This window comes from Onthophagus taurus, chromosome 1 (genome assembly GCF_036711975.1).
Source record: "Onthophagus taurus isolate NC chromosome 1, IU_Otau_3.0, whole genome shotgun sequence".
NCBI lineage: Eukaryota > Metazoa > Arthropoda > Insecta > Coleoptera > Scarabaeidae > Onthophagus > Onthophagus taurus.
Window position 1 is genome coordinate 7,731,911 of NC_091966.1, and position 19,925 is coordinate 7,751,835.

Genomic DNA, 19,925 nt, shown 5'->3' on the forward strand with positions numbered 1-19,925 from the left:
TTATTGAATATTTAACGGATATTTTAAATAAAAACAGATGGAAATACTAAAATAAATACATATTATCAATTCAATAGGATACACGATAATGATAGATACATAAAATGTTATATCGATTAACAATTAATATACAATAATATGTGTACACAATACTAATGATCTAGTTGAATAAAACCGAGTTGGGATCTTCATTATCTAATTGTTTGACATGTCGTAATACGTCTTTCTTCGTTATAACTCCAAGCAAACGACTGAAAAATAAAAATTTTGTTTAAAAAATTAATCATTTTAAGTAATTTATTTAAAAATATTTAGATCACTTACCCGTTGTGAGTGACCAGCGTTTGTCTTAAACCTAATTTCCTAAACATGTCTACAACAGTCTCCATTGGGGTTTGATCTGTTATTGTTATGGGAGCCATATCCAATATTTTCTTTAATTTTAAATGGGGTGGTCCCAAAGTCTGGGGTGGGTTGCCGCTTGTAAAGAGCACTAATGATTGCCCACATATACCATCCACCATTCTTTTAGAATTTGCTGAAATAATTATTAATTAATTAAAATTATTGTATTCAAGTTATTACAAAAACAGCAGCAACAATTTTATAAATATAAGAGCACTGTATTTGCTTTTGAGATACTTGATAAGTATATGAATTAATCATAAATTCAGAACCGGTTTCTGATTTATCAAAGCCATCATCAACATGTTCAATAACAAACTTAAAAAAATAAAAATGTTTTTAATCATCAGCAGCAACCTCAGCGACATATGTCAATACTAGATGAATTATAAAGAAATAAAGTAATGTAAATAAACTTTTGTGTCGCATTTACATACTTAAGTAATTGAACCAAAATTTGTTAAGAGATGATGGCCATGCGCGTATTAATAAAATTTGGCTTTAATTTTGTCCAGAAAAGTGAATTGGTCATAGAGGTGCTATTGAATGGGCTACCCACTTTCCTGATTTCATTCCATACAATTATTTGCTATGTGATTACTTGAAAAATGTCGTTTACAAAGACAAGTTATGAAAGTTAAAAATCCTAAAAACAAAAGTTACTGGAGAAGCGAGAAGAAACCAATTAAAGATGACATATTAAATTCCTTGGAAAGGCAACTCCAAGAATGTAGTGTTAATAATGGGCAACATTTCAAGAGTTTGACAGTAAAACATCAGTCTGAGGAACTGATAACGCAGATATCAGAAAGAGATCAAACTCTACAGACCAACAACTACACCACGAAAAATGTCCTCAAGCTGCAGATTCTTAATGCTCATGACAAAAGGCATTCATTGAGATAGGCTAAATTTACTTAAGTAGAATGGGACACTTATCAACAAATCTTGTTATTACCAATACAAGTTAGTTTTGGTGAATATTGTGGCATTGACACTGCTCTCAAACGACATTAAAATGATTGCGACAGTCTGGGGCATCAACGAAAAAGTAGCAGGAGAAACGAAAATTAATGTGGACAGACGCTGGTGGAGAAATTGTACGCACAAATGGAGGAGGAAACCAAAATGGGGAATATAGAGAATGGATGGAAGCGAGTGAAGGAGCAAGTAAAAGGAGTGACGTAAGCTACATTAGAACAGAAACCGAGAGGCAGAAGAAACAGCTAATTTCCAAGGATCAATTACTTCCAGCAGTAAGGGTGCAGGAAATTCACTCCACACACAAAAAAAACGGAGAAGTATTAGCGAATGACGAGAGTATTCGAGAAAAGTAGAAAAACTACTTCCAATGACTCTTAAACCCTACGGAAGTCGGAAAGACTATCGTCCACAGCATAAAACAGAGACCAGACCGGCTATACAACCACAATCTTTTGAAGTCATTCAGAAGTAGCCAGAACTACCCAGGAGAACTCTTCAAGTATGGAGGAGACGCAGTTGCAAAGGCTATACACAGTCTAATAATAAGACATAATATGATATGGATTAGCAAGCATATAGAGAAGAATGAAAAGCAAGTGCAACATGGCCAATACACAAAAGGTCAAATTACTACGTTATAATTACAGAGGCATATCACTACTTAGCACAGCCTACAAAGCATTCACAAACATCATTAAAGACAAATTGGAATCTTTGGCAGAAAGGATATTGGGAGAGTACCAGACCGAGTTCTGTGCTGGACGATCAACAACTGGCAAGACATTTTCGGCGTCCGACAAATAAATTAATAACTCTGCCAATACGACATTCCAATTATATACATCGATTTCAAAAAAGCCTACGATAATATAGTTAGAGTAAACTCCTATCAAGACTGTTAGACTTTGACATTCCTCCAAAGTTGGACAGATTGATGATAAGCATAACAATGAGTAATACCACAAGTAGAATGAAGATTGATGGAAAGATTGGAGAAAGCCCGAAACAAGGAGATGGGCTGGCATGTATGCTCTTTAACCTAGACAAAGGATCAAGTTTATGAAGCCCTTCAAAACAAATCATAGAGTATGCAGATGACGCCAACATAGTAGGTAATAGGTAGCAGATATAGATGAGTCTTTCAGGGAGCTTGAAAGTGCAGCTAAGGAAATAAACCTGGAAGTCAATGAGAAAAAATCAAACTTCTAGTGCAGAACGGGCAACTACGAAATCGGACAACTTTGAAGTGGTACAAGAGTTCACATATTTAGGATTTAACATGTCACATTCAACGACGAAGCAAAGGAGGTACTTAAGAGAATAAAACATTCACAAAAAACCAAAATTAGAGTGTACAAAACCATGTTTAGTTCAGGTCTAACCTATGAAGAAGAAACGCCGACACTTACACAAACAAACACAGAAAGGCTGGATGCAATATAGAGAAAAGTCTTAAAAATAATTATGGAAGTAGTCAGAGATGGGAACACGTGGAGAATGTGCCTGAACCACGAATTGTACCAACTATATGAGGAAGCACGAGTCTCAAAATATACATATAAAGCACTATTGGTCAAGATGAGCATGTTCAAAGGATACTGGATGAAAGAATACCAAAGAAGACACATACATGGACAGCCTAAAGATAGGAGACTAGTTGGGAAACCCAGAACATGATGAGGGGATGAGGTGTGAAAGGATGCTAGGAACAATGTTGAGTTAAATTACAACAGCTAAGCTTTGTTCGTAAAGAATCATTTCTCTAATGTCTATGGTACTATAATTATTTGGAAGAAACACTTCCTGAACTTTGTTAATGTTTGCTGACACACAATGTAAGGATAAAAGAACAACAATGAATTTATGAAATTTTAAAGACATGTAGAACATAAAAATACACATCACTGCTATATAATTTTGGTCCTCCATTGAAACCGCCTAATGTTTTTTATTTTGCTAAGTTTAGGACCAAATTCTTTTTACAACCGACATTAATCATTAAATGAATTATGCCATAAACATAAACAATTATAAAACGATTATATGATTATAAAATAAAATGTTTATACATACCAATAGCAAGATTAAGATCCCTTCTCAAGACAAATCCCACCAAATACTGCGACTCTCGAGATACTACAACTGGATATCCATTGTGCTCTGTTTCTTTTAATAGACCGTCTATATCATCGACAGTCATTGAATCTTGAGTTATTACAGCTAATGTTTCATTTCTCCTTCAACACAAAAAAAATAATCAATTTTTTTTCACAAAGATTTTAAATCACTTACTTAGGTTGCATTACATCTGCAGCTAAACTTGTATGAGCAAATTCATCTTTCGAGTCTAAAAACGGATACCCGTTCAGAGCTATATGAGCATCATAAATACCCTGTCTTCCTAATGCATCTCCAACCCATTTACTAGCCATCGCAGCTGCCATTAAAGGAACGATATAGCGCACCCCACCAGTTAATTCAAACATAATAACCACAAGCGACACCGTCATTCGTGTCACTCCTCCAAGAACAGCTGCCGCGCCTACCATAGCGTATAATCCGGGCGTTATACAGTCGTAACCCGTTGAGCATTCACCGCTAAATATCCACAATTTTGGATAATTATACGCAAGCTGTTCCATTCCAATTCCAACTATTCTCCCCGCTATCGCGCCCAGGCAAAGACTGGGAATGAAAAGACCGCAAGGGACTTTCATACCAAATGTGAAAATGGTCATTACTAATTTCAAAATTAAGGCTAGAATTAGTAACCAAATTGCGTTATATACTCCTGGACCAGCTGGTGCTAATTCTAAAGCGGAATTTACATCAGTGAAATTTCTATTGTAATCACTAAAAAGATTGATATAATTTAGATTTTTTATAAATAAAAATAATTAAAATTATTACTTACCATACATTATCTGCATTTGAAATTCCGCACTGACTAAACAATAAATAAATTAGTTCACTGGTATTCATTCTTGTGTAAGGATTTGGGTAAGCAATAATAGCGGTGATTGCAGTAACAACCAAAACTTCCGTGACTGGATACTGTCCAAGTTTAGAATATTTTCTGTATCTACACCAGTATAAATTTCCTTTAATAAAAGCAGTTGCAATAACTCCCTAAAAAATTAACGAATAACTTTTTTTAATATTAATTTTAATAAGTTCTTACTCCAATAATTCCTAATCCAATAAACGGAATTAGTTCGAAAAATATCCAAGGCTTATTATATTCGACAAAGAATAGCACTGAATGCTCATTTCCGAACGGGTTAATGTACCTTAGTACGAAGGCAGCGATTAAAGCACAGAAGAATGATCTCCATAAGGTTTTCAATGGAAAATAATAGCTAACTTCTTCCAAACTGAAGAGTACTCCTCCAATTGGAGCTCCGAACGCTACTGATACCCCCGCGGCTGCTGCTGCTGATAATATCTCACGTTTCTTTGCCTCATTTCTTCCGTATTTCGGAAATAGGTACGATAAAATGTTACCTAAATTCATTTATCTGTTCGTTGTTGTTTATTATTTTATTTTGTATTTTTTTTACCTATACAACATGCTATATGGACCATTGGACCTTCTTTACCTAAGCTGAGCCCAGACGATACCGATAAAATTAAACCGACCGATTTTATTATTAACGTCCACTTTCCTAGATAACCTCTTATTATAAATCCGCTTAATATTGTTTTAATCTGTAAATAAATTTCTGTAATAAATTTATTTTATTCATTTATTACATGTTTTTACCTCAGGTATACCAGATCCGCACGCATATGGGGCAAACATTCGAACTAACGACGCTGATAGTGCGGCAAATAACAACGCCCACACAATATAAAAAAGATATGAAATGATATAGGACCCAGCGCCCAATCTTGTTTGTCCTAATATTTCCGCCCATGTAACCCACTAAATTTAATAAAAAAAGTAATACTAAAATTTTATGTTAAGGAATAAGAAATTACCTGTGTACAATTTCCTGTATCGAATGTCTCTTCTGACGACCAACAACACTGTTCTTCATTTAACCAAAAGGCTTGTGGGCAGATTCCAAATTTGAGATCAGTCATCCAACTGGCGCCAATATCAATAACTCCGGCAACAAAACCGGTAGCTACTCCGACTAGCAAAACACACAGCCATCCAGACCACGCGTCGTGCGCTCCTTCTATCAAGTTCCATATTGAATCTTGTTTCTTTTTGACGATGTATCTGTGGCGCATTCGATCCCTAGCGATATCTCTTTGCCAATCGATCGTGTGGAAATCTTCATATTGACCAATTCCAGGGATATCAACGGCTTCTACAAATTTTCAAACATGTACTCATTTAGATGAAACTCTTGAGATTGTTTAAAAAGAATCAGCATCTTGAAACGTTGTTTTTTATTTGGTAAATGGGAAGGAAAATATAGCTTACCATGCATTCCACTAAACGATGCAGTATCTGTAAATGAAAATACATATCCTATATTCACTATATCATAAACACAACAATAACAATTTCTATAACATTTACGATTTAGACATAGATTTAGATTGTCAACTTAAATAAAAGTATGATAATAACGTATTATATGCAAATATTAATAGGATAAATAAGAACGTTACTTACGAATAAATGCATTAATTTTATATTTAAGTCCACCAAAACATTGTATAAAAATCATAAATGATATAATAAAGTCGTAGTTTTAACTTAATATTAAATAGAAACCCATTAAAGATTTTTCGATTTGTTTACGTCAATGTCCTTCGACATTTACAGGAAAAAAAGCACATATTTAACTTATTCATAAATAACATTCCGATACTTATTAAAAACACACTCCACATTTGAGTATTTCGATAAATATAACCTAAATAGAACATCAGAGAAAATAATAAAACATTCAATGTTTGAGTAAAAATTAATTAATATCGACCAACTGTTAATAAATGGAGTGGGAAATTAAATAATATTTCTAATGCTAATTCATACAATCTTAAACAAGAGACCAAGTCATGTTTATTCACTATCACGTGCCCAAAAAACAGACACATGGCTTTACTCATAATTGTTTATTTATCTCATGCGTGACTTTAGTGCGTCTGATTAGTTGGTAGATACATTAATTTTAAACGGAAATCTTCTTGATATGGCGTGTGATAAGGATTTTTTTGAGTCAAATAAAATAATAGCGCGAAACTCTCGTTAAATCCAAGATAAATGTATGATACAATAAACATCATAAATGTAATAAAACTAAATTTAGAAATTGGGAAAAGTTTTAAAGTCGTAAAAATTAAATTAAATTGCTGGAATCCTCGGTTAGATTTAATTAAAGATACAAAAAAGAGAGGAAACGAGTAGATGTAATGAATAGTTTTGTTCGAACCTTGAAAAAAGTGATTGTGATGTTTTTTTATTGCCGAGTTTCGAATAATATTACGGATTATGTACCTATTATTGACTGTTTTTTAATACAATTTAACCACAAGTCTTATTTCTAAGTTTTTGTATTTTTGTTATTATTTTACTCACACAAAATTTTTATCTGATTATGTCTCTGATGGCAAAATTTTTAAAACTTACAGAACTCATTTTAAAAGAAACTGTTTTTAATAAGCAGAACTAAATGAGAAATTAAAACAAAATTTGTGAGAAACCTCAACAACTAGAATCCTTTTTCAATTTCAACTCTAAAAACTTATATTTAAAGTTTTTGTAATGCGTTAAAGGTAACAGGAAAAGTTTGACTGAATGGCAAGACATCGGATAAGTTGAGAATAAAAAAGGAGTTAAACAAGGCGATAGTCTAAGCTCGGTGAGATTGCAAAACCACATTTAACTCCGGCCTACACGCAAGACTAGTATAGTCAAAGGATATTGTACTAACGTTAGCCAAAGAAACATTCAAATATGGAAAACCTGCCTAGAAGACAAGAGAATGATAATAAACATGAATAAAAGGAAAGTGTAACATATTACATAGGAAGAGGGAAGAGAAAGCATATATATAAAAAAGATGAAAAATGACTAGAGCTAATAGAAAAATACGAATATCTGGGAACCATGATTAGTGAAGATGAATCAAGAGATGCGCAACAGAATAGCAAAAGCAAGTTATGTTTATAACCATATAAATAATTCCTTAGTAGATAAGAAAGAACTAAGCAATTAAGCAAAATTATATGTATACAAAACCATTGGTGTATAGATGGATGCACACTTACCTACAGTTCGGAATCTTAAACAATGTTAGCCAAACACAAATCAGAAACAGTAGAGATGAGATATCTGCGAAAAACAGAAGGAAAGACCAGAAGAGACAGAGTATGAAACTAAGATCAGACCTTAGTTCAGAAAAGAACTAAGATGGACTAATTTGAATGGATATGGTAAGAATACCAAAGAGAATGCTCGATACGAAACCAGAAAGAAAAATAGACCAATATCCAGTGGGATAAAGTAATAGAAGACGCAGCGTTGAATAGGGAGAATATCTAGAAATATGTATGAACACTTCCAGGAGGTGGATCCGAAACCCAACATCGTGAGGTACTAGCTTATATCAACAAGTCGTTCATAACTAGTTTGGCAAATAAAAGTTATAATAGATGTGGTTTGATTTGGAAGATGTATCACAATTAAGTGTCTGTCCTAAAAAGTCAAATTAAGTATGCTATAGTGAATACCTCCAACATTAGGGAAACATATTGAGATCATATTAAACTAACTCTTTATTATTTTTATAAAATAGTCATTTTACTTCCATACCATAGGTATTTTACCTGACGCACGGCATAACCCGGCAGTTTCTACATTTATTTCAGATAACACGGGAACTTATGATAACGGCGAAGTTGATCAGAAAATGATGCAGATTCATTACAGCAATAATTTTCTGCGAAAGTCAGACTATCTAGCACATTAATTCCTGAGATGTGTGACATCTACGATAAAGTACTTGGAAATAAACTAAAAAAAGCAATCTTCTTTACAAACATTGTCAGAATATTGAGAATAGTAATTAAGCAAAGAACAGATAACGGTGAAATAAAACAAAAACTAGAAACTGCCGGGTTATGCCGTGAGTCTTGACGCACGGTAGTTTCTAGTTTTAGTTTTATTTCAAATAACTCTGGCCTTGAAAGCTCACGAACTTATAGATAACGGTGAAGTTGATCAGAAAATGATGCATATTCATTACAGCTTAGGTTTGGCTTGAAGAAACTAGCTATTCAAATCAAGTTGTGGTCTTTTGTAGGAGGTCTTTAGTAGTCTTTAAGGAGATGATGGATCACAACTGATTTCTTTTATGGTATCGTTCTCTATGGCAATGTTCTGCGACTGCTGATTACTCTATTTTTATATATTCTCAAATTTATAAAAGATTTAGGCAATTTATGGATTAAACAACGCAGAGTCGCCTTTCCACGGAGATGTAGAATGAAGAATGTGACGCTAACATTTCTTAAAGTGAAGTACCACACCGACTCAGCTGCAGCTCGTAAAATCACGTACAGGACAGAACAACCATCATATTTCGGAGCAGCTATAGGATCGCCGTTATCATATAGATATGTCGGTTGGGTTGCTCATAGTTGCCCACTGGTTGCCCACAGTGTGCGTGTGTCCGTTTAGGAATTCCAAGTGGCGTGATATTATGCAGGGAGATAAAATCATGTAAATATCATGTTAAAAGGTGAAAAAAAGTGAAAAGTTTAAAAATTACATATTTGCTTGCATACATAGTTCAGCAATTAGTTAATAATAGATTACTTAAGTATATATTGCGAACATTCTATGATTTCGTCACTTTTGAACTTGTTTCTTAAGAAAATTGTAACGATGGATTAATTCTTACAGATTACCTATGAATTAATGGTACTGTTTCAAACGATAGTAGTATATGAAGTGGAGTTATGCTTCTGCAACTCATATTTATAACCAGCAAGATGGCCATCAACGCGCCTCATTATTTGCGGAATAAGCATCTCCATGAAGAACTCAAACTTGCGGCGAAAAAGTTTCACGAAAACTTAAACGAATAGAAATCGGAATAGCCATTATTGTAATTTGTAAGTTAATCAAACACAACAAATTGTTATGACAATTAGTAAATAAAAAGTAATTCTAAAATAATATACTCTATATTGACGTAGGGAGCAGTAATGTATGCATTAATTTTCAAAATTGATGCAAAAAGAATTCCAGGTATAATAACAGAAAAGTGCTTTTGGTGGTATATTTTGACGGAAAACCGGAAATTTATTCAGTTCATTTTTACAACGTTCGTCCGGAGAGGCGATATCACGGCAATGCAGATTGATGGCGGTCGATGATCAATTTTCGTTTATATCAGCCTTCTCTTTCGCCATTCTATCACAGTTCTAGGATAACTATTTATTAATTACAAAAACAGCAGAGATACAATGAAGTTTAGGTAAACACGTGGGTATTAAAAATATCGATTTCGTGTAAACATGAAAGACAATGAAATAAGCTCAGAGAGATTAAGTACACCCAAACCATAAATTCTCTTAATTTTTGTTTAGTACCTAGGACTTAGAGAAATGTGTCACTTTAGTGCTTACTTTTTTACTGTAATATATTAAATTGGAAAGCAAGACTGCCTTTAACAACTCGACTTCTGATTGTGCAGCGTCATTCGAAGTAAAAGCAGAAGTGGATGCAATTGCTTCCTCGATGAAAAGCGCCAACTTTAGTTTCGTCAATATTTACATTAATTTAGTCCGTTTTCATCACAGCAGTTGCAGTTGTTTATATTTTCATTAAAATCGATTAATTTCGCGAATAACTTACTGTTGATATTCACTTTAATCACTTGATGTTGAAAAAAAAAGTGGTTTCTAAAGCTAATATCACTTTATATCACTTTCTTGTTACAACTATAAAATCTATTGTTATTAATGATAACATAATCATTACCAAGAAAATAAATTATACAAAAACTGTACAGGAAGTGAAACTTTAAAGTAATCTAAATACATTTGTATCACGTTTTGATCTTGCATATAAGTAAACATAACCAAATCCAAACTTAGTTATTTCCTAGTCGTTTAATATGAGTAAAAAGGAGATAGAAATACTGCGATAAAGTTAACAACTTACTTTTGGCAATGTTACAGCCGCAACTCTCAAAATTTTCCTTTCTAATTCCGCAACTCTCTAACTTTATAAGATAATAATAACAACCAGTGCTATTCTAATCTACTTACAATTTGTATTTCCATCTTCATCTTCTGCAGGTTGCGGACCGATTGTCGAACGATCCGAATGGCCAGACGTCGTGATGTCGGTCATATCGTCATCCGTTGGCGAGGAAAACGACGACCTGGCGCCTTTCGTATACTGCGTTGTCGGAACCGACAAAAACGACCGAAAAAATAGAAAGAGATTCTGTTAGCGGTGCATGTGCAAGCCGACAGGGGAAGGAAACACGCGCGCGCGTGCGAAATTGAAAGGAGCGACGCGACGCCGACGCGCATACTGGTTCACGTTCTACGGCAGAGAAATCAATACCCCGACGGAGAAACAGACGCCTCTTTTCTTTTAGGGAAAAAGGAAAATAATAAAAAGACGACCTTTCTTGGCGCTCTGTGAATAGTACCAAAGGATGCGGTAATCGGCGTAATTGTGATTTACTGCGTCACAATGTCACACCTACACTATGAATAAAACACGGAAACACGATTATATGAGTGTTTACAGAGAAAATTTGTTCTGGAAATAAAATTATTTTATAAAAACAAATTATTAAGCTGTTTGTTTAATGTGTGATATTGTTTTTACGATTTCAGTCAAGTATTTATGATTTGATTGTCACGGCAATTTAAGGTGTAAATGGAATGAATCGGAGTTAATTGGGCTTGTCATGATGAAAATTACAAGTACAATAACTTTGTATTAAAAAATCTTTGTTAATATTTATGTTAAAGAAAGATAAACAAAGCTAGAAATATGTTAATTTAAGCAAATCGTTTTCCGCTATAACACATTACCAATGAGGTTTTAATTACAGACAAGTGTTAAGGAAGAATTAATGTGAAAAATTAGATGTTATTATCACCCATTACACTAAGCTATTTACAACAATACGTAGACTAAAACCAAAGACTTTAGAGGTTATTTACAGAAATAATATTAAAGAATAAAAATTAGATTTTTTTGAGCCAGTTGAGTCATAATTTTTTTATTATAAATCAGTTGTGATAACAATTATGAGCACGTGAGTATATATTTTTCCGCTGCGACACATAATATTATATATCATGATTGATGACAGCTTGGACGTTTGAAACAAGAATTCTAAAATTTCTAAACTTTTCAATTCACTTTATTACGCTCTATTTTGAAATGAAATGGAATGATTAATTAATCGATATCAAATTGATAAAAAATCTGTTTTTTTCTTTATTTCCGGCATTTTTAACGTGGGCGAATTAGAAATTGGTTTAACAGTCCCAACTATCGAGTTTGATAGACCAAATTAGAATAACGGTTGTTCTACTTTTATGAGTCATATCAACTTGTTCGCAGAGGAAGTAAAAATGAGAGGAATGTTAAGTGAATTTTAGTAACAGCAATTTCTATAAAAATTTAAAGTAACCTTTCTATTCATAAGAAATGTAATGCAGACAGAAATGGATAGTATTCAAGAAAAATACTGAACTTCATAAACGTCATCTCAAACATCTCTAAATGAATCACAGCATCATCTTCTTAAAAATTGAAATTGACCAATACATAACCATTTAAGTTAATGTCTTCCATCGCATGTCAGAAACATTTTGGCCTTTATGGGCATTTTGCGACTAAATTTTCCTGTTTTGGATTCTTAGAAACACAGAAAAACAATGGTAATTGCAGGATATAATTGTATGTCATTTTTGTATACTACTTGAAAGACCGCGACCATGAAGAAACTCTAAAGGTGTTATTCAAATATGCATTTTACGCTTAGAACAATCAAGAGAAAAAGCATAAAAAGCGATGAACGAAAAGACCATATTAGACGCAGAATTTAGAAATCTAAAAACATCACAAATTACCTCAAGAATATGGTATGCAGATGAAAGCTTCAAAAATGTAAGAAATCAGAACTTTTTAGGTGGATGCAAATGAAGTTAGCGGCGAATATTTAACACAACTAATTATCTTTTAAATTATAATTCATTTAGGATGGATGATATTTATAGGAGAATATTCCATTCAGCAAGAATAGTTAAATCCAAAAATTATTGATTTGTTCCCTGATTATCAATCATTGATTGAACCGATGTACAAAATTAAGAATAAATGCTAGGATTTCGTTTGTGAGAGTGAGAGACTATTTGGGTTGAACTAAGGCACACTTCTCGAAGAGTTTATGCCAACTGACTATAATGATTATAGTTTTGTAACCAGCAAGCAGTGTAAATCCTAGTACGTAAAGGTATGTCCACACCAAAGAAACATAAAGCGCCTTATGAGTTCATTAAAAAAAGATGATTTAATAGCAGGATCCACCGTGGAAATATAAAGAACTTTAGTCGTATGAGTAGCATTGATATAATATGAGTAATAGCATATAACTAATCAATAACTAATCTCCACCCACATATCTTGTTTTTTGTAACGATCTTTAAAATTTTTATTCCATGGATTCCACAAACTCTCGGCATTTTTGTATATCTCAATTTTCTGCTTTTCACAGATCTTTACGCTACTCGGCACACAAGTTTTGGAAACAACGTGTCCATACTGCGTCCGAAACAAAAATGTTTACAATGTTTCTAAATTTCCTAATGATGTTTATCGCTAAATACGGAAACAAGCAACTTGTAAGAACATTTCTTTGCAACCATAAACAATAAGGAACATCCAGAAACTTTGAGATACAAGTTGCAGGAACAAGCAACCTAAACACAATGTGTTCCTTTCGGTGTGGACGTAGCTTAAGGAGAGCAGGAGAGAGATATCAACATGGGAAGCAATAAATGATCAAGATGAAGAAGTGATCTTTACCATAAATGAATTCCCTGAGACTAAACCATACAAATGGTGTTACAAGAGACAATAATAAAAGATATTGAGAAAAACCAACCAGAGCTTCCAGAGGAAGACCCAAAAAGAGCTGGGAAGATGGAGTAAGAAGAGCGATAAGTGACAGGAATGTCAATGAGGGCGAATGGAAGGAACGGAAACGGTGGAGTCTAGAGATCGGACAATATTTGTCGGACTTTTTTTTTTGCTGTAAAATCACACTTTAAAATCATTCGAATTAATTTAGAAACACTTGTTATAGGTATTGCAGTTGGTACTGAAGTTGATTATTTTCTTTAACATCACTGAAATTTGGTCACCTTGTATATGAATCGATTGAAAAGAGGTAGTAAAGTAGGTTCTTAGTATGTGAAAGATTTTAAACCTAACAACTACAACCTTGAACGCCCTATTACTTTTTTCTTTATTGGCTTTCCTACATGAGTACCTTAAGGTGCATACTCAAAAATAGCAGTAGCCATGAGTAACTATGGTTACCAATTAATTTAAACAATTTCCTAAGTGTCAAAAACTGATTTAGTAAGTAGTTAAGTAGTAGTCTTGAATGCAACATATCCTGATTGCCAGCTTATTAGCCAAAGTATGTTGAGACTAGTTGGGATTAGTTTTTTTTTATTAACAGCGTTCAACATTAAATGTTACTTCATGGCTTTGATAACAATTGAAATTAATTATAGAATAATAGTGGGGGAACTAACAATGTCATCCTGAATCTATTCGCTATCTACTAAGTCTTCTCCTATAAATATGTCTTGTGGAAATCTCCGTTTTAGTCGCCTATGGATTCCAATATCTCCCAATTGATGTTCTTGTGCACCTGGACACTTTTGGAGGTCTTATAAGTATTTTTTAGTTGTTTTAGTAATGTGTTCTGTTATAGTCTTGACCATGGAGCATCTTCAGACATTCTTAGAATTTTATTTTGTAGCACTTGAATTTTTTTAATATTAGATTTAGCTGTTGAGCTCCAAACTGGGCATGCATAGGTTATTACAAGTCTTATTAATGATTATATAGCAGCATTGCACATTCGATCGTCAGTTTCGATTTTCTGTTGATGACGAGTTTAATTTTTTATTAATATGATACTTCCGTGTAAGTATTTGGTCCAAATATACTCCCAGATATTTGATAACGCTATCTTTGGATTCACATTTAAAGGGTGATCTTCGATTATTATTCTTGTAAGATTTTTAATTTGTCTAAGGGTAAATATTTTGACTTCACATTAACTTGGATTTAAGTGAAAGCACCAAATCAATAACCATTTATAAATCTCATTAACCTAGTTTTGGAGATCTTGAATGGATTTTTCTAGATTTTCATTTTGGATGATTATAACCATGTCATCTGCCAATAAGGCTTTTCGGACATTTTTATTAATCGGAATGTCATGTAAACTGATATTAAATCAAAAATATAAGCCTTGAAAATTAGGGCTTTGAGGTATTCAGGTATATTAGTTTTAAGGGTCTTATATTTTAAACCATATATCCATACTGAATCAAAGGCTTTTGTTATGTCGAAAAAAGCAGCTGTTGTATACTGTTTATTTTCATACGCTCACTCTATTATTTCCGTCACTCTTGTGAGTTAATGTACTGTTGAGTGACCAATTTTAAGCCCGTATTAAATATTAGATATGATTATAATTTTGGATCGTAAACGTTCCAAATACAGTTTGTCCAAAAAGTTTACCCATTGTAATAAGCAGATTATTAGGTATGTAATTTTCGATTTCACGTTTATTTTTGCCAGGTTTCCTAAATATTAATATTTCAGCTTCTTTCCAGGTGTTAGGAAAGTAGCCCAAATTCATGCAGATGTTAACAAGGAGGAAACATTTACATTGAGTGGACTATACTACTAGTTTGGCTATCCAAAATCCAAATTAGCCAAGAAAGTCGCACACCCAATTTTCGCAAAAGATTTGAGGAAACCTTAACTGGGACTTTAAAAAAATTGCAAAAAATTTAAATGTTGATTGATTTTATCGCCTAGGTCCGCTACTTTACGCACGCAATGTATAATCAAGAATTTCAACGTTTACAAATTGAACATCCTGGTGTATTTGCAGATTCTTCAACATTGTAATCAACTTCTCTTGATTACATTTAAAGATGTAATTTTATTTTGTACCGACAAAATTCTTCTTCAGTGATCGTACAAAATATTTGGTAAACACCAAGTTTGTTATCGTAAATATGACGTAAACATTGTTCTAAGCAATTTGATAGAGAAAATATTTCTCATTGTGGTTTTTTACAGGTTGAAGTATCAAACGTTGAAAAGAGAAAAGATTAACAAAATCAACTTTCCTTTATTATTTCACTTCCCACAAACGAAAGCTACTTGAAAATATACTTTTTGCTTTAAATTGAAAATAAAAATTAGATAGAACAAACTCCTCTGACCGAAATTTGATATCTTAAGAAGGCTTCCTTGATGGGTAGATTACAATCTAGTATTACAATATTAAATATCAATAGTAAGTAAATGCACTTGATGGTTTTAATATAACATTATATTTTTGTTGTTATCTAGCTCTATAAGTTTAGATAATCGATTCATCTGAAAAAATTGTCTATCAATAAAATATCTATTAATATTCTAAAAGAAAACCTGCGAAGTTACCAAAAATTACAAGATTTTTGATTCATTAAATGATGCAACAAATTTTTTGATGAACAATGTTTTCCTTTTGGAATGTGTCAACAATTTCATTTTATTACTTTATTGATAAGTTAGATTATACTTTTACTCAGCAATTATTACATAAAAAACATGCCAACAAAGAAAGTTATATTATATGGTTAATATCATCTAAATACCTCTATAAAAAAGTACTTTACATAAGTTTTTTAAAAAAGCATCCAAGATACACGCAATTATTATAATAAAGATGTGCATTGCATATAATTTTACAGTGGTGACTAATACTTAAAATTATTTTATCAAACTTATAGTCGAAATTAAAAAAAATAAAACTTTAGCACCCAAACTTTCTTTGAAGATTTCTTTACCTTAACGCCCACCGATTGATAGGAAGGTCTTTGCTTTGGTTGTGTACTACTTTGAATACCTTTTCTTAACGGGTATTTTTCCATACTTTCAGGTAAACATCTGTAACTATTTTATAGAAGCTAAACTAAATTCTATGGTCACCGTAACGACGCACAAAGTACGCACAGAGCTTTTTTTAAATCATAACGAGGACACGTTTATAAATTTATTAAGATTATATTTACAAACGAAATCATATTTACCATTTTATCTATTATTACGGATATAAATAAAACGAACTGTCAAAATTAAATTCTTCGGACCACATCACCACACTTTCTCGCGACAACTAAACGTTCACTTCACTGTTCACTACTGAACGTACTCTCACTAAAACAAAAAAAAATATTTCCATTACTCATACATTAAAAATTAAAACAACATCATTTATTTAAAATATTACCTAAATCAATTAAAAGATAATAACCACTCAAATTAACCCAACATTTTTATTTTAAATCGTAATTATAAAAGAAATAAATCCAAATTTATACAATTACATCGAAAATTTGGCAACACTGCTTTTAATAATCTAACTTCAAATCGAACAGCCATACTTACATCGCCGTCAAAATCTGACGTTTAATGGCACGTTTGTGATTGTAAATTAAACCTCCAAATAACCATGTCCCAATACAACAGAAAGCGGAAACATGATAATCACGACTCAGAAGAAGATGTAATAGCGGCTAAACATAAAATGAAAGAGGAAGAAGAGGATTTAAATAAAATATTATTCGGCGGCGATTTAAACATATTAACGAGTTTAGAGGAGGCGGAAAAGGAGTCTCCGTCTAGAAAAGATATTGATTCTGGCGTTGGAGAGACCGATAGTGATGATAGCGATCAAAAAGCGTATTCTCCGGCTTGGGTTGATGAAGAGGATGATGGCATTGAAATTGGAACCGCATTTGAAGTTCAAGGAAGAAAAGGTAAACCTCTTAGTTCGGTAAGAAAGGATTATTTGGGGGTTTTGCAACAAAAATTCACTTCAATCGCTGGAACACCAAAATGGGCTAGATTAACTAAAGAAGAAGACGATGATTCAGATTCAGACGAACTTTTACAAACTTGTGGGTTTGTTAAAAATGTTAAAACAGACAAATTATCTGAAAGTACTTTGGAATATAAAAAAGTAAAAGATTTAAATTGTGAAACATACATTGAGGGTCCTTATATTAATGCAATTGAATTTCATCCTACTTCAAGTGTTGGTTTAGTTGCTGGAACATCAGGTGTTGCAAGTTTATTTGCTGTTAATGGTAGAAAAAATAGTAAATTACATACAGTTTCTTTTCCAAAATTCCCGATTTTCACTGCAAAATTTGTCAGCAATGGAAATGAGGTTATATTTGGTTCTAGGCATTCTCATATATACTCATATGATTTATTAGCAACCAAATCATTAAAAATTCCTTTACCACATGGTATAACTCAATGTAAACAGTTTATAATATCACCAGATCCTAAATATATGGCTATAACGGGAAAATTTGGTGAAGTTCATTTATTATCAACAACTACTAAAGAACAAATTGCTTTATTAAAACAAGATTCTGAAGTTACCTCGTTATGTTTTAATCCAACTGGAAGTTTGTTGTATGGACATTCAAATTCTGGTGAAGTTACCATTTGGGATATAAACACTAGAAGAGTTCGACATAAATGGATTGATGAAGGATGTCTCCAAGGAAGCAAAATTACTATTTCACAATCAAATCAATTTTTAGCAACCGGTTCATTACAAGGAGTTGTTAATGTTTATAATACCGAAGATGTATTATCGAATAAAATTCCAAAACCAATGAAAACTGCCATGAATCTTACCACAGGAATATTAGATTTAAATTTTAATTCTTCCTCTGAAATACTTTCATTTTCTTCCATGGATATCGAATCTTCAATAAGATTACTTCATTTAGGAAGCATGTCTGTGTTTAATAATTTTCCCAGTTTTGGTACAAAACTGGGACACATCACAGTTACAAACTTTTCTCCTGGCAGTGGATATTTTGCACTGGGAAATAAAAAGTCTACTGTCGCTTTATATAGATTGAAACATTTCAAAAATTATTAATAGTTGTTGTTTCTTTTATGTTGTAATAGAATAAAAATATAAAGCTTTTTTAATTTGTGTTCTATTTAGTCGATTTTACCTTAACTAAAAAATTAACTGGAGTAGCCAATATTTGCAAAAAAAATCAAGAAAAGCAGGACCCATCAGTAGAGCTGTATTAGAAATGTATTAAGTTCTGGATTCCTTCAATTGCAAACATGTGTTATGCATTCAAATTATTTATATTTACAATTAGTAGAAGGGTAAATTGGTTTTGGGGGAAATTAATTTCATAAAACCTTAGTACATACTTGAACAATTCTAGAACTAATCATTTATGAACCTAATCATGTGTATATAACTAATTAAGCGGGTTCGATTCATTTTATTGATTGATCTTTATTTCCAAAACCATTTTCCGAAACCATTTTTTAGGTTAAGAGCGTTCGAAGCGAACGCTTTAAAATCTTGGACGGAGGAAAAGACGAGAAAGTTCCACGCCTTCCAAGAGTGGATTTAGGCGGAAGGTGTAAAGGCGCTAAAGGGAGTTTTGAGTTAGAGTTCGACGCAAGAATTGTTCTAGTGCAGTTCAGAGAAATAATTCGACGGAATGAGTAGTTTCCAAGGAGTCAGTTCGTAGTAGAGTGCGTTTTGAGTTAAAGTTCAGTTAAGAGTTCGAGTTCAATGTTCGACGGAACAGTTTTTTCAGTGCAGTTCAGAGAAGTAAAATGAGGAGTCAGTTCGTAGCAATCTGAAAAAGAAACAAAGTAGTTTAGTCCAGTACAGTCACGAAGGGAATCCACATGCAGAGCAATTCAGAAACCAGACAGTAGACGCAGACGACAAAAGTCGGAAGCCAGAAAAGAAGAAGAATGGAGCTGAGAAGTGAGATTTTCGGTCATGAGAAGTTACTATCAAGAGAAACTCGTTTCTTTCCCTTTTTCCAAATTTAATAACTGCATGATAAATTTTTATTTGTTGACATCTATGAGGGAGTAAGACAGGGATGCGTCCTGTCTCCCACACTATTTAATATTTACTTAGAATGTTTTTTTTTGTTGAGGCACTTAAGGATTGCCACGACGGAATAAAGATAATTGGCGTTAATATATCGAACATCCGATATGTAGATGACATCGTATTGGTCGCAGTTGTGCGATTACAAAATATAATAAACAGAGTAAATAGGACATGCAAATAGTTCAATAGTTAAAAAGCAAAAGTAATGCTAATATCCTGCAACTTGATCGTCCCCATGCCTATGAGAGTGGACGGAGTGAGATTGAAAAGGGTTGATCGTTTCAGATACATGACATTGAAGTAAGATAAGGCAAAATTTCATTGCACTCA

At 32.8% G+C, this 19,925-nt stretch overlaps 2 protein-coding genes and 1 long non-coding RNA gene across 6 annotated transcripts; 2 read left to right on the forward strand and 1 right to left on the reverse strand.

Moving 5' to 3' along the window:
* Positions 1-40: 40 nt before the first annotated feature.
* Positions 41-16,831, reverse strand: LOC111414885 (chloride channel protein 3). Of its 4 annotated transcripts, none has more exons than XM_023046347.2 (13): positions 16,723-16,831; positions 16,480-16,585; positions 10,630-10,762; positions 5,825-5,851; positions 5,371-5,708; positions 5,153-5,314; positions 4,950-5,097; positions 4,571-4,893; positions 4,304-4,518; positions 3,682-4,242; positions 3,463-3,626; positions 325-538; positions 41-251 (listed from the first exon to the last, which is right to left on the reverse strand). In XM_023046347.2, exons 2-13 carry the CDS (start codon positions 16,561-16,563, stop codon positions 161-163), a joined length of 2,460 nt encoding a protein of 819 aa, XP_022902115.1. In that variant the 5' UTR covers positions 16,564-16,585; positions 16,723-16,831; the 3' UTR covers positions 41-160. The 4 variants fall into 4 exon arrangements, with proteins under 4 accessions (XP_022902115.1, XP_022902116.1, XP_022902117.1 ...); XM_023046348.2 differs by having other exon boundaries at positions 16,480-16,579; positions 16,723-16,822; XM_023046349.2 differs by lacking the exon at positions 16,480-16,585.
* LOC139429854 (uncharacterized) lies at positions 13,451-16,424 on the forward strand. Its single transcript, XR_011640431.1, has 3 exons — positions 13,451-15,665; positions 15,725-15,944; positions 16,001-16,424. It is a non-coding gene; the product is annotated as an uncharacterized lncRNA (long non-coding RNA).
* Positions 16,832-17,059: 228 nt separating the features above from the next.
* Positions 17,060-18,649, forward strand: LOC111414871 (U3 small nucleolar RNA-associated protein 18 homolog wicked). The gene has a single exon (XM_023046330.2). The coding sequence runs from the start codon at positions 17,145-17,147 to the stop codon at positions 18,594-18,596; it is 1,452 nt and encodes a 483-aa protein (XP_022902098.2). The 5' UTR covers positions 17,060-17,144; the 3' UTR covers positions 18,597-18,649.
* The last annotated feature ends 1,276 nt before the right edge of the window (positions 18,650-19,925 follow it).

Coding starts and splice junctions, on each gene's coding strand:
- LOC111414871 (XM_023046330.2), top strand. CDS start 17,145: ATGTCCCAATACAACAGAAAGCGGAAACATGATAATCACGACTCAGAA.
- LOC111414885 (XM_023046347.2), bottom strand. CDS start 16,563: ATGGAAAAATACCCGTTAAGAAAAGGTATTCAAAGTAGTACACAACCA. Junction 5,852..10,629: donor TGAAGATGGAAATACAAATT/GTAAGTAGATTA, acceptor TTTCATTTACAG/ATACTGCATCGTTTAGTGGA. Junction 3,627..3,681: donor GCAGATGTAATGCAACCTAA/GTAAGTGATTTA, acceptor TTTGTGTTGAAG/GAGAAATGAAACATTAGCTG.